Source organism: Serinus canaria, chromosome 4, assembly GCF_022539315.1.
Source record: "Serinus canaria isolate serCan28SL12 chromosome 4, serCan2020, whole genome shotgun sequence".
Lineage (NCBI taxonomy): Eukaryota > Metazoa > Chordata > Aves > Passeriformes > Fringillidae > Serinus > Serinus canaria.
In genome coordinates, this window is record NC_066317.1 from 12,802,050 (window position 1) to 12,815,474 (window position 13,425).

The following is a 13,425-nucleotide window of genomic DNA, read 5'->3' on the forward strand; positions in this document are numbered from 1 at the left end:
TGGTCTTTCAGGAAAGTGGAGCTTGACTCTTTATTCTGAGCTATTTTCTGTACGCAGTAGTTTGGTAGATGCTCACCCAAACAGTGAAGCATTTCTTTCATATCTCACATCACTTCATTGCAAAGAAAGGTTAAGTGTGTTTAAACTGTCTTTTTGGTTTTATTTCTAACCATTGTACTGCTATTTTATGCTACAAATTAGTGCTACTATGTTGACTTCTCATTAGTTTAATTCCCTAAGGGGGAAAAATTACACTTTCTGCATGTGTATTCAAAAATTGCTGTATTCTCCCTGTTCTCAATCAGCTAAATATAGAACTATTTTACTGAGAAGCTTGAGCTATTGGTTTAGTATATATATTTTTTTGAAGGTGGATATAACTGGCAAAATCCAAAATTTGTGAGGATGTATTTGAATGCTCCCCTTTAAAACCATTCCTGTAAGCTTGTACTTAATTCTATATGCTGGAGAAAGAAAACGTTATGCCACCCTGTGGGTTGCTATAAAGATTGTTTATGCAGCTCAGCATAGGACTTAAAATACGTTGAATTGGAGAATTTTGAAAAATGTACTGTGTGACACAGGAGACCAAATCATGCTAAAGTGCAAGGAAAGACTATACATCAGTTCAAAGGCTACATTATTCAAAAAAATACAACCATAAAAAAGGTAATAAGATTACATTCTCACACTTCATGGCTAGTAAGGTGCATTAAGCTGCTCAGATATTCATAACTTACTGTGACATTTGGGAAGATTACATTTTGCTGTGCACAGCCATTACTGCAGCTCAGATAATAACTAGCCAATGCATGGACCTGGATTATGATCCCTGTCATTGGAAACAAATTTGTGTTTTGAAGGTTGATCAGTTTCAAATCACCATTAGAAAGGGTTAATATGACATAGTGTGGGGGGTGTGTGTGCCTGTGTGTATCTAATGGATGTGCATACATATTGTACATCAGCTGCACCCTGCCTTGAGTTTTCTGCTTGCCCTGGTAATTTTTTTGTCCTCACTTCCCTCACAGGAAGTGTTAAAATGGTAATTATTTTTTACCATAGCATTTTATTCCTGGAATGTCCTTCCTGAAATGCTTATGTTTGCAGATGAGATTGGAAACCTAATTTGACAGCTTCCTGGATGGGTGGGTTCTGATAATAGTGTATGTAGCCAAAAATGAAAGATTGGTGGTGTAGACTATAGGGTGAAGGTAAGGTCACCTCCAGTAGCTGTATGTGGTTTTTGTGTGATAATTGATTGTTGGCTGATAGTTAAAACCAAATGCATAAAGAGTTGAATTTCTTGTTAAGAATTAGAAGGTGGTTTGTGGCCAGAATTTAATCTTTAGCTGTTCCGTCTCTACACAGAATACAATATTGTCTTTGTTTCTTACCTTGATTTTAAGAAGAGTATTCTTGAGGAATACTTCAGTTTTGTAGAAGATAAATTCAGTGAAATGAGATATAACTCTGATTATGTATTTTACATTTTTAAATGCTTTGTTGGGAGTTTTCTTTAAGGGAGGGTGTATATTTTTCTTCACATTTGTTTTGATATAATTCTGTGTCAATTCATTCTGCCTAGCATACCCTACAGAGCTTTCTTGAGTTAGGCCTCTGTTCCATCTTTTGGAAAGGGAAAACTAAGGCTTGGAGGATGGTAATGATTTGATAGATTTGTTTGAGTTGACAGCATGAGTTGATATAGAGAAGCTGGGAATATAACTCAAGTCACCCTATTCAGTTCTTGCTGTTTTCCAAGATATTGTGGAAGCATCTGATAGTAAATTGCATAATTATTTTTCATGACCCAGAGAGGAGAAAATGGAAAAGTGTAAATTACTGTTTAGAAATCGTTGCCATGTGACATTTTCTATTCTGTTAAAAGAGCAGTAACTTTCTCTGTTTCCTGTAATGTTTGGCACTACTGATTTGTTCCCAGAAGTCCAAAGATTTCTTCTTCAAAGTGGCAAGGTTTAGACACTTGAGGAAAATGTATGGTCATTTTAGTGGTTAATGAGGAGCGTATGTTCTGTTCTGTAAGTTGTTCTTTGGATCCTGACTAGCTGAGAGTAGCTGTTGGAGCTAATATGGAAGCAAGTTAGGATTTTGGGGCAGTTTTGACATGGTGTGACTTCTGCGGGTGACAGTACTGAAGCTGTTAAAGCCTGTCAAAGAGCACCACCATGTAGGAGGGAAATAATAACATAGACTTGCAGAAGTGAGAACGAGCTGAAATATTTCTGGTCATGAGCCATTTGATAATTTGAGTCAATGATATCTGAATTCTTGTTTGTATGCTGGTATATAATGGTTATTTTGGTAAGCATGGCACATTTTTAAGGCTAATACAGCTCTACACATTTTTAACTCTAATACAGTCCAAGAGAACTTGAAAGAGTGCATGGGAGGGAGTTGGTATAAATAAGTTAACTTAGTATAATGCATTTTGCCTTCAGCTGGAATTAGAGTTTTATTAAGTGTGCAAGTGAGAGTGGAGCAGGTTATTTCCTTCCCCCCTCCACCTCCTCTGCACAGGCATATGTGGCCTCTTACACAGTGTATGTTGAAACAAAACTTGCCTCTAGGAGACCTGAAATATTACAGGATTTAAGTGTCATAGCCAAATCACAGCCAAAGGCTGGGAACAGTGCTGCTGTTCCACATACCTGCAAATACAGCAAGCCTTTACTTCCTTTGAATACCTGGGGCTGCTAAGGAATCTGGCAGTTATTTCTTAACCAGCTTTAATCACTGGAATGTCTCACAAGTGTTTATAAGTGGGAATATTTGTGATGTGCATCAGCTCCTTTTGGCTAGAATTGCCGTCTTAATAGAGATTTGTTAAGCAAATATGAGGTCACTCCAGGTCATTTAAGATATCTTGACTGCTTTGTTGGGCTCACTTGTTTTAAAACATTCACTTGGTATCTTCACTTTTCAGCTCAGCTTGGATCTGATAATAGTTGATACCTTAAGAGCACCTTTGTTACTCAACAGAACTTGAAACAGAAGAAAAATAAGATGGTACATTGATATTGGCCTCATTATTATGTTTTTCCCCCTTTGATAGTTTTCTTCTCACAGAATTAATAACTTTAGGCATAGGGTAATACTCTGATACAGTTGCCTTAAGCATTTTTTTTTTTCAATATTTTTCTCTGAAAGCTCGTTGGGGGCCAGTTTGACTTGGAAATGAACTTTATCATCCAAGAAGGAGAGGGCATCACCTGCATGGTGGACTTACTGGATAAGTGTGACATCACCTGCCAGGCTGAGGTTTGGAGCATGTTCACAGCAATCCTGAAGAAAAGCATACGGAACCTCCAGGCCTGTACGGAAGTGGGGCTCGTGGAACAAGTGCTCAGGAGGATCGACAGAGCTGACAACATGATTGCAGGTACATCCTCTCCCAGTGTGGGACTCAAACTGTGCTGCTTCTCATGGACACAGTTATTAATTAGATGATAAAAATTTGACTTGGCATTTTATTAAACACTTACATTGGTGTTTTTTCTGCTTTTCAGATCTCTTAGTGGACATGCTTGGTGTGTTGGCTAGCTATAACCTGACAGTTCGAGAGCTGAAGTTATTCTTCAGCAAGCTGCAAGGAGAAAAAGGGAGATGGGTAAAAGAAAACACAAAACTGAAACAATTTTTAACATGTTGTTTTTGTTTTTCCTAATTTTCCCTAGTTAAGACTATTCCAAAAACTTCATGATACAAATTTTGAATGTACCAAAAAATACAGGAAGCTTTCTTCTATTATATAAAGAATCTTTTTACCTGAAAGCAATTAAAATACAGAGAGTAGAATAGAGATTAACTTAAATTTCTTTCTGAACCTGTGGACTATATTGGTCTTTTTGAACACCTGGGAATAATAAAGTGACTTTAAAGTGTTTTTATGCACATGATTTTATTTTTTTTTATTCCAGCTATGTGAAATTGAAGGAAAAAGACATATTTTTTTTTAAATCAGAAGAGAGAAATAAATAAAAAAATGCCTACAAAGTCAGTTCTGTTTGCTCCCATTTTCACATTGCTGTATTTTACTTGAAGATGAAAAAAAATTTATATGGTTAGGAAAGTGAAAACTTTGGCAGAAACTGAACTGAAGGAAATAAGTCCCAATTAAAAATTGTAAAATTTTTCTCTTGTTCTTGTGTGGAATAGAAAGGGACCCTTTTACAGCTGAGTAACCACCTTCCCTAAAGTAAAACTGTCTGTGTTGTAGAGGCCACCTGATAAAGTTTTCTTCAACACACAGTTGTTGTTTCATTGGACTTGGGAACTATTTTAACAATCATTTTACCTGCTTTGAGTTTTAATTCAGCTCCTGTTATTTCTAAATACTCTGGCTAGTGTAGGGGAGAGGTAGCAGTGTCTCTGTAGACTTCAAATAATTTAAAAAAATAGTATACCATATAAAAGCAAGTATGCGCACATAATACTGCAGACTTTAAAAGGCCCTTTGAAATAAATAACTCCGGAGATCTTAACCTCCTTAAAAAAAATACTCTAAGCTTTATAGATGGTTTAAACTTAGTAATTGAACATAGAGAGTATGTTTAACTGTAGGTGAAATCAAATTGTCTCTGTAACATTAACTTTTTCATTTCCTGTCTCTCTGCTATTTACATTTAATTTCCTTTCCTTATTAAAGACCAAATACTGGGGAAAGCAAGAGAACAATGCCGCAGTTGGATTGCCAAGGAGTTGTACAACTCTGTAAATCTTAAAATTAGCAGAACTGAAAAGATACCAAGTATTTTGCTGCAACACAATTTACCTGGTCAAATTCTACAGCACTGCAGACATCTAAGCAGCTCTCAGCATTTCCTCCTCAGTTTTAACTCAGATTCTTGAAGCACTGCTTAGCTGACTCCAACTTTGGTACATTTAAAATACTTGTGATGGATCATGCAATGCTCCAACATCATGCATAGTTTTTTGAGGGTTAACTGTTAACATCAGAGTGAAAAAGGGCACTTTCAGGAAAATATCAGGATTATAAAATCATAGTTTAAAAGAAAGATACGGTGTGGTGAAAGACAGCACACAAAATTGTCCTGTCACTATGATCAGTATTTGCTGTTCTCCTGTTATTGTGAGCTCATGCACTTCATTTGGAGTTTATAGTTGCAGACTATTACAATAAAATTACCAGGATATGGGTGGTGGAGAACTATTAAGTATTCACACTGGGCACTCAGTTTAGGTGCTCCAAACTGCCCTTGGGACTTGAATCTTTCTCCATGGACTTAAGTGAAAGTATAAACCAAATCAGTTTAATCTAATGTGTGACTGTCGTCCTGATGAAAAGAATCCTTCTGCTGATCTTCCCTCTCCCTTTTGCTAGCTATTCCCTGTCTCCCTTGTGCTGGCTTAGGTTTCACTCAGCCACTTCCCAGAACAGCTGTAATTAGAAATTGGTTAGCATTTGTTTTCCCTAAGTTAGTTTTCATCTGGAGTAGTTAATTTTCTTTAGCTTACAGCAAAGTCATAGAGAGCTGATGGGAATGAACAGACAGTGGCAGGAATCAACATTCAGGGTCAGTTTAGTTTATGCTGGGTGAATGTGCCTCTGGCCTTCAAGTCCTTAGTGAAGTTACCTAATTAACTTTGATTCAGTGCATCTACTTTGTATTGTGTGAAGGTGTTCATGACTGTTAATGTTGTTTTATTGAGAGCGCTGAGTGTCTTAGTAGGGTGTTATTCAACCCATGTGCAAAGTTTTAAAATGTGCTAAAATTTGATTTTTGTGCATAAAGCCTTTTCTTTCTTAGAGGTTTGTTTTACTTATTCACAAATGTAATAATTCTTTTGTCAGCCACCACATGCTGGGAAGTTACTGTCTGTGTTGAAACACATGCCTCAGAAGTATGGACCTGATGCCTTCTTCAACTTTCCAGGAAAAAGTGCTGCAGTATGTAGATATTTTACATTTCTTGTTTGCTTGCTCACTGTTCTATTAAGGCCTTTGGTTATTTTCATTTATGGTGTTTTTTGTCTCATCTGTCATTGTCATAGAGTTCTAACCAAATTTTTTTCTCTGCCTGACACCTACACTAGTGCCTGAATAAATTGTGTTTATAATAGATGTGCACTATAACTACAGAAGGACAAATACTATTACATAATGAATGGATACAAATGAGGCTGCTTTCTTGTATTTTGTTGGGGTTTTTTCAGACTGGTCCAGGTAAATTGTGTTGCAAATAGAATATACCTTCTTTTCACTCTAGATGCTTATGAGAAATCTTTGAGAAAGTATTGATCCTAGACATTTATAAGCTGAATAATACTGAAAAGGATTAAATTTAGCAACAATAGTCTTTTTGTAATTGTTCATGTGACTCATTTCTAAGGTCTGTGGTGTTCACTTGAAAAAGAATTTGAAACTAAATAGGCAGTTGGAAAATCCTTTGCAGAATCTTCTGATGGAATTCAAGTATGTCAACACTTTTTCTTCTACAATTGTAGAATGAAAAATTATGTTCAAAATTTCGTGCTTAATTCAGAATAGGATTTGAGTAAGGTTTATCAGATGACTCTTTCCAGTTTTCTTGACATAAACCCATTAGCTTTCTGCCTTGGTGGCTTGAGATTGAATTTCACCAACTCGATGACATAATGAATTATTTTTTTGAATGGAAACTTTGGAGACTGAAAAATGCCATCTACTACAAAAGTGCTCCTGCAGTTTTATCACATGCAACAGAACTTGGCAATAGACAGATACGTTTGTGTTCATTTTGGTTATTGGTGGTTTTCTATTTAACTTCTGCTTTAACTTCTGTTAATTATGTTGATTGCTTGAACCATATTTTATGATAATGGGTGCCTCAGTAATCTTTATGTAGGTATTTTTATATATATTTAAATTAAGAAGTTTCAGAAATTAGGTATTTATTATAATTACTCTGTGATCCATTGTGAGTTAAGTCAAGTGATAATGCTACCAATTCCGAAGACTTGGGTGCAAAGACTTGGAGGCTGTTTAGTTAGCAGATATACAGAAGGATTTATAGCAGTTTGTGTGGACAGGAATAGCTGAATGGAGCATGGGAACATAACAGCAAGTCTGGACACACTTGAGTTCTTTGATGTTTTTTAATTAATTGATATTGATCATCTGGGTGGCATCTTTGATCAGAGGTTATGGCATTCATAATTGCAGTGTGTATTGCAAATCTGGGCTGCACACCAGCAGAAAGTTAACAGTAATGCTAAAAAACCAAACCAACTGAAAAACTCCAAAAAATAAACCCCATCTGTTTGAAACAAAGGATTCTACTGCATGGTTTATAGCTTAAGGACTTTGTACTAAAAACACAATGTTTGATATGAAGATTTTGCCTGGTGGAGATTGCACTGTGTTTCATTTGAGGAAGTTTGAAATTATGTGTTATGCTCACTGGAAGCCTACTTAAATATGAATTTCAGGAGAGAAAATAATTTATTAAGTGAAATGTGGCCAGCATTCCCTTTATGATTAGTTATTTTCCTGAGTACCAACACTATGTGAAGATGTAACTGATTATTTTGTCAGGTTACCATAAAACCAAACCAATCTGAATTTGCCTTTTGAGAAGTTATTCCATAAGGCTTTCACTAAAGCATTAAAGTTTTGAAGCATAGGTTACCATTAATAATCTTTTTTGAGGCATAAAGGTCAGTTTTTAAATATTTAAGTTAAAAAATAATGTAACAATCAAGTACAAAGAGAACAGAAGTTAGGCTAGATTTTTTTTTCTTCAGTATAGAGGAACTGTATAATTTGCAGTGTGCCTCTGTTTATCAGCATATATTTTTAGAGTGTATCTTAAGCTGCACTCTTTTACTGTTGTGTTGATCTTTCTATATGAATAACTTCTTGCTTTCTTCAGGCTATTGCCTTACCTCCTATAGCCAAGTGGCCATACCAGAATGGATTTACTTTCCACACTTGGCTAAGAATGGATCCTGTAAATAATATTAATGTGGATAAGGATAAGCCCTATTTATATTGGTGAGTATTATGTAAAGCTGATCTTTCTAATGTTTGGTTTCTATTAATTTTTCAATTATTTCTGCATCCATCTGTGTATGTGCTGATTTTGTTCTGATTTGTCAGTTTTCGAACAAACAAAGGACTTGGTTATTCTGCTCACTTTGTTGGAGGCTGCTTGATTGTAACGTCCATAAAATCAAAGGGAAAAGGTTTCCAGCACTGTGTAAAATTTGATTTCAAGCCACAAAAGGTGAGTGAAAATAATAAAATCATTCAAACGTGTTTCACAAGTCTAAAATTGTAGCCTGGGAGTCTGTGTTGAAGCTGTTGATTAATCTCATCTTTCTGTAGAAAAATAGTTACACTGGAATGAGCAAAACAAATATGTGTTCTGAATTCTTATTTCTTTGAATGTTACAACTAAAACATGAATTGATTTTATTACTGGTGTTCAAGGCTGACTTGCCTATTAGGTAGTGTTATGTGATGTTGGATGTTCCCTTTTTCAGTTAGATATCCTGTAATGTTTCTGGAATTGATGTAAACATCTTGTGGGAGAAGAGGCCTCCTCAGGAATTCCTTATCAGTAATCCCTTGCTGTAAATATGGATTCTGTTTGTGATAATTTGACATGCACAGCCTTTGAGAGGCTTTAGTCTGGAGCCATCCTTGCTCTTTGAAATGGCATTTGTAGTAGTCCATCCTGCTAAGAGTAGCTCAGTTCAGAACTTATTTACATAGTAGTTTCAGTGTAAATTTGGTTCAGCATTGTCATAAAGATTTTTGAAGTTATATGCCATAAATACCTTTTAAGCTCCTTTGTGGAAAGAATAGCATATTATTCTTTGACATAGCAATGCAAGAAAACTCACCAGTGACTTATTAATCTTTTCTGCCTAAAATACATCTTGCAGTCTTAATTTAATTTACATAAAGCGTTGAATTTGGTCTTCCAAGCCCCACTTGAATGCTTAAGTTACTCCCAAGTGTTTATATTTATATCAATTGTTTTTTTATTGTTTAGTGGTACATGGTGACTATAGTGCACATCTATAACCGCTGGAAGAACAGCGAACTCCGGTGTTACGTGAACGGGGAACTGGCATCTTATGGGGAAATAACGTGGTTTGTCAACACCAGTGATGTGAGTAATCCCTGCACACTGTCTACAGCTGATAATCTTGAGGCATTACATAGATATTCTTTGCCATTTCATTCATAAACCTCCCCAATTTTATGCATTTTTTTAAAATGTTGAATTAAAAATGGTAACTTTTTGGTAGAGGAATAAATTGTGGTTTTATGCATCTCAGAACTTAATACTTGTTTCTGCTGAGGCTCTCAAGTACTTGTTTATGTAAAAATATTTCACATGAAATGCATATTTTTTGCATGATTTCCTTGTGTAGCATGGATTAAACCCTGTTACTGGATTCTGTTTTCTGTTTTTAGACATTTGACAAGTGTTTCCTGGGTTCTTCAGAAACAGCAGATGCCAATCGAGTGTTTTGCGGGCAGATGACATCTGTTTACCTTTTTAGTGAGGCTCTCAATGCTGCTCAGATCTTTGCCATTTATCAGCTTGGCCTGGGATATAAGGTATCTTAGAATTGACTTTCCTAAGTTTAATTCTTTATGGTAGGTGTTAAGAATGTTGTGACAACTCTGTGTCTGAAAAAAATGATCTTACAGTGTAATATTTTTATTAAACTCTTCTATGTTTCTTCTGTAAGCTTATGTATGACCTTAGAAGCCTCAAGTAAGCATTAGTTCAGTTTCTTGATTTCTTATAAAACAAAAAGAATGGTGCTCCTGTTTACTTTTCAGAATTTCCATGTTGGTGGTTAAGAGAGGGAGAACACAGCTGTTATCTCTGACTGTGTTCACTTTTTCATTGAGGCTGAAAACTTTGGATCAGTTATGATGCATTTGTTTTAGAAATGTGGCTTTATAGTTGTTTGCGCTAGTGGGGTTTTTTTAATGGGTGAAGTCAGTGCTGAGGATTAGTTTTGTTGCAGTGATTTATTATTTGTTTTGTCATAGCCTGAGGGGCACTAATTGAAGGCTGTTGTTCCCCAGCAGCTGTACAAACATACGCTAAAAAAGATGGTTCCTTTTCTATCTGCTCCTCAATTACTAGTTCCTTCTGAGTGAACATTGCTGACAGTCCTGCTGTTTCCAGGCTGATGTGGTTCTTTTACATTACCCACCATCCTGGCAATGGCACTCTTCAGGGGCCAAAAGAATTCTGCCATTTTAATGCTATAAAATTGAGTTTGAGTCTTATGAGTCTTTGGTTCTTATGAGAACGTTTCTTGATGAAATACTGCTTGATTAAAGAAGCAATCTTTTAATCATTTTTTGCAGTAGTTGTTCTGATCTGTGTCTTCGGTGTGTTTAATCTATTTTTTTTTCTCCTTTCCTTCCTTAACCCTGCTTCCCAATCCAGGGAACGTTCAAGTTCAAGGCAGAAAGTGATCTCTTCCTTGATGAACATCACAAATTGTTGCTATATGATGGCAAACTCTCCAGTGCTATTGCTTTTATGTACAATCCAAGGGCTACAGATGCACAACTGTGTCTTGAGTCATCCCCTAAGGATAACCCTTCTATTTTTGTTCATTCACCACATGCCCTCATGCTGCAGGTAAATCAATATTTTCATAGGTTTGGAGGGTACAAATGATTTCTGTTTGCAAACCTGAAATCCAGTTTTATAGGGGTTTTGATTTGGAATTGCATATAGGTTGGGGTTTTTTGGGTTGGACCTGCCCCTGTTTCTTGAACTAAAGAGGATGAAAAAGAATCCTAAGGAAAAAAAAATTTCTATTAATAAATACAAAGGCTGGGTTAGCTTTGAAAAAAAAATCCTTCTTCCTCACTTCTGACATGTTCACTCCCCTACAGATGTTCCCTGTCTCCCATCCTTTGCCCTGTTGATTTGAAATCTTTTTCTTCCCTGTGCTTTGAATGCTACACCCTGTATATTCACCTGAGGATCTGCACTGTAGATCTGTATCTAGAAGTATCTATAGCTAGAGCAGTAGGTCAGGCATACTGGGCATTTAGTGCAACTGTGGCAGCCAGTTTATTTTTACTGTTTCTTTGTTTGGTAATAATACAGATTTTATATTGAAGAAATTAAAGGCTATTTAAAGAAACTTTTTATCAGTGTCTGAGTGAGTTTCAATATTTCATGTTTTTTCTTTGTCAGGATGTGAAAGCAGTCTTGACGCACTCCATCCAAAGCGCCCTGCACTCCATTGGAGGAGTGCAGGTGCTTTTCCCTCTCTTTGCACAGTTGGACTATAGGCAATATTCCTCAGACCACATTGACACAACTGTTTGGTGAGTGCATGTACTTGCAGTGTCCTGGGCTTTGTTCCTTTGAAGTAAAGGAAATTGCCTATTGCTTTTTGCTTTATCCAGTGGCAGAGTAGTTGGCATTGTCTTGTGCAACAGTGAATTATGTCTAAGAACAAAAAGGTTACAGGCAGGACCTCAAAGTGATGTACTTGTTTGCACCATGTGTTCTGTGAAAGCTCACAGAGAATCAAAATGTACACAAATTTTATAGTTGACAACTTAATTCTTTTTCCTGTGTAGCAGAATAGTGGGTAATTCTCTTGAGCTTATTCCTGTCATGGAGAGAATTCAGTGGGGAAGGCTTCAAGAGATACTCCAGGAAGGGTGAATTTTTCAGCAGCATGAAGTCATTCCTTGGAATTTTTCTTAGTTTTGTTTTAACCGTCAGGTTTTTGGAAGATACTGTTGCTTAGTGTTGCTGCTAGGCTTTTCCTCTGGTTTGAGCTCTGTTTCAACTCCACCCAACTTCTGAATACCCAGACACAGAAGCTGGTGAAGCTCTAGAGCTTCTAAGTTAGAGTGTCAGTAAAAAGTTAGAGTGTCAAAGCAATCCCTTTGCTTTTTAGAATTCTGATGTAATTGCTCTGATTCATTGCATATGTAGTTTCATGACTGTTTAAAGATGATCTGTATTCATATTGTTTCTTAGAAGGGATAGTCACAATATTCCTTCAGCCCATCTGTTTGTGTCTGGGTGTCTCCTGAGCTGGCTCAGACTTGGGCATCTATGTGATAAGTCAGGGGTTTGATGCAGTTGCAAATTGGCCCATCAATACAGGGGTTTTCAACTGGTTAAAGTCTTGATTCACAGGCAGTAATGGCTTGACAGGAATATTACCTCTGGCAGCAGCACAACAGCACAGCTGTGTCTAGAAAAATATTTGCTCATCTGATAGCTTAAAAAGTAGAATGGCAATTGTAACTGATCTTGCAGAAGTTTGTGGTTGAAACATGAAGCAGAGAGTAGTACAAACGTAACTGTTGCCTTTTTGCAAGAATTCAGACGGATTTTGCTTTTATGGTTATCTCAGAATTCAGAATTTTAAGTTAGAAAAGCATTAATAAAATAAAGAAGTTTTTTGAAGCAAGCATTCAAAATTTAGTCTTGTTTTTTGTTTTTAAAGTTCTGATTTACATAACAGAACATTTACATAACATGTATCTCAGGGTTCTGTGGTGGGAGTGTTAATTTGGAAATGTCTTGTTGTAACCCTTTAACATATTTTTGTTTACTAAAACATGTTTTCCAGTTCTACTTTACTGGCATTCATCATGGAGTTGTTGAAGAACTCTATTGCTATGCAAGAACAGATGCTTTCCTGTAAAGGCTTCCTTGTGATAGGACACAGCCTAGAAAAGGTAAAGTAAATCTTCCTTGATGTTTTACATTAATGTTGAAATTTTTTTGAGTTAAATACTTTTCCTACACTGTTGCAGGGCTCTCTTTAAGCAAATCTTCTTTTGCAGTCTTCCAAAGCTCACGTTACCAGAGCTGTGCTAGAAATTTGCCTTGCCTTCTCAAAATACCTGAGCAATTTACACAATGGGGTACCCCTGCTGAAGCAGCTGTGTGATTATGTTCTCCTGAATCCTGCAATATGGATTCATATCCCAGCACAGGTAAAATTGCATATTCTTATCAATAAGCTATCTTCCGTTGTATTGATTTGGGAGTGTTGAAGCTAAGCCTTGACTCCAAATCTGGTCCTCAACAGAAATCATCCAGGAATTGTCTTCAGGCTCTGCTTTGCTGCCTATAATTGTCAAGTTTTGCAGACTCTCAGGGTTTCCTGGGATTTGGGAAACTTGCAGTGTTCTGCAGAATAGAGTTGTGACTTTTGACCCAGGCTGGGAAGGAAGTTTGGATGGGTTAGCTGGGAAAAACTCAGCAATTTTTGATGAGGAAATTATCTTGGTTGTGAGAATTTAAGTCTTGATATAAATTGGAAGTGTGTATTTTTGTTCTGGTGAATTTCTTTTCTCTGACAGTGAGCAACTTTGATCAAAACCTTGCAGCTGAAACCTTATTACCAGCACTGCACAGTTTCCGGAATATAATT

The 13,425-nt window shown here is 36.4% G+C and overlaps 1 protein-coding gene across 4 annotated transcripts in view; it reads left to right on the plus strand.

Moving 5' to 3' along the window:
• The window catches only part of LRBA (LPS responsive beige-like anchor protein), a 367,787-nt gene that overhangs the window by 38,295 nt on the left and 316,067 nt on the right, over nt 1-13,425 (plus strand). For all 4 annotated transcript variants that reach the window (XM_030238944.2, XM_030238946.2, XM_030238947.2 and 1 more), the window contains exons 3-13: nt 3,172-3,403; nt 3,531-3,631; nt 5,837-5,932; nt 7,896-8,017; nt 8,123-8,249; nt 9,024-9,143; nt 9,452-9,598; nt 10,449-10,646; nt 11,214-11,347; nt 12,616-12,724; nt 12,833-12,985. In XM_030238944.2, the coding sequence (XP_030094804.2) occupies nt 3,172-3,403; nt 3,531-3,631; nt 5,837-5,932; nt 7,896-8,017; nt 8,123-8,249; nt 9,024-9,143; nt 9,452-9,598; nt 10,449-10,646; nt 11,214-11,347; nt 12,616-12,724; nt 12,833-12,985 (1,539 nt within the window). The remainder of the gene's footprint in view (nt 1-3,171; nt 3,404-3,530; nt 3,632-5,836; nt 5,933-7,895; nt 8,018-8,122; nt 8,250-9,023; nt 9,144-9,451; nt 9,599-10,448; nt 10,647-11,213; nt 11,348-12,615; nt 12,725-12,832; nt 12,986-13,425) is intronic.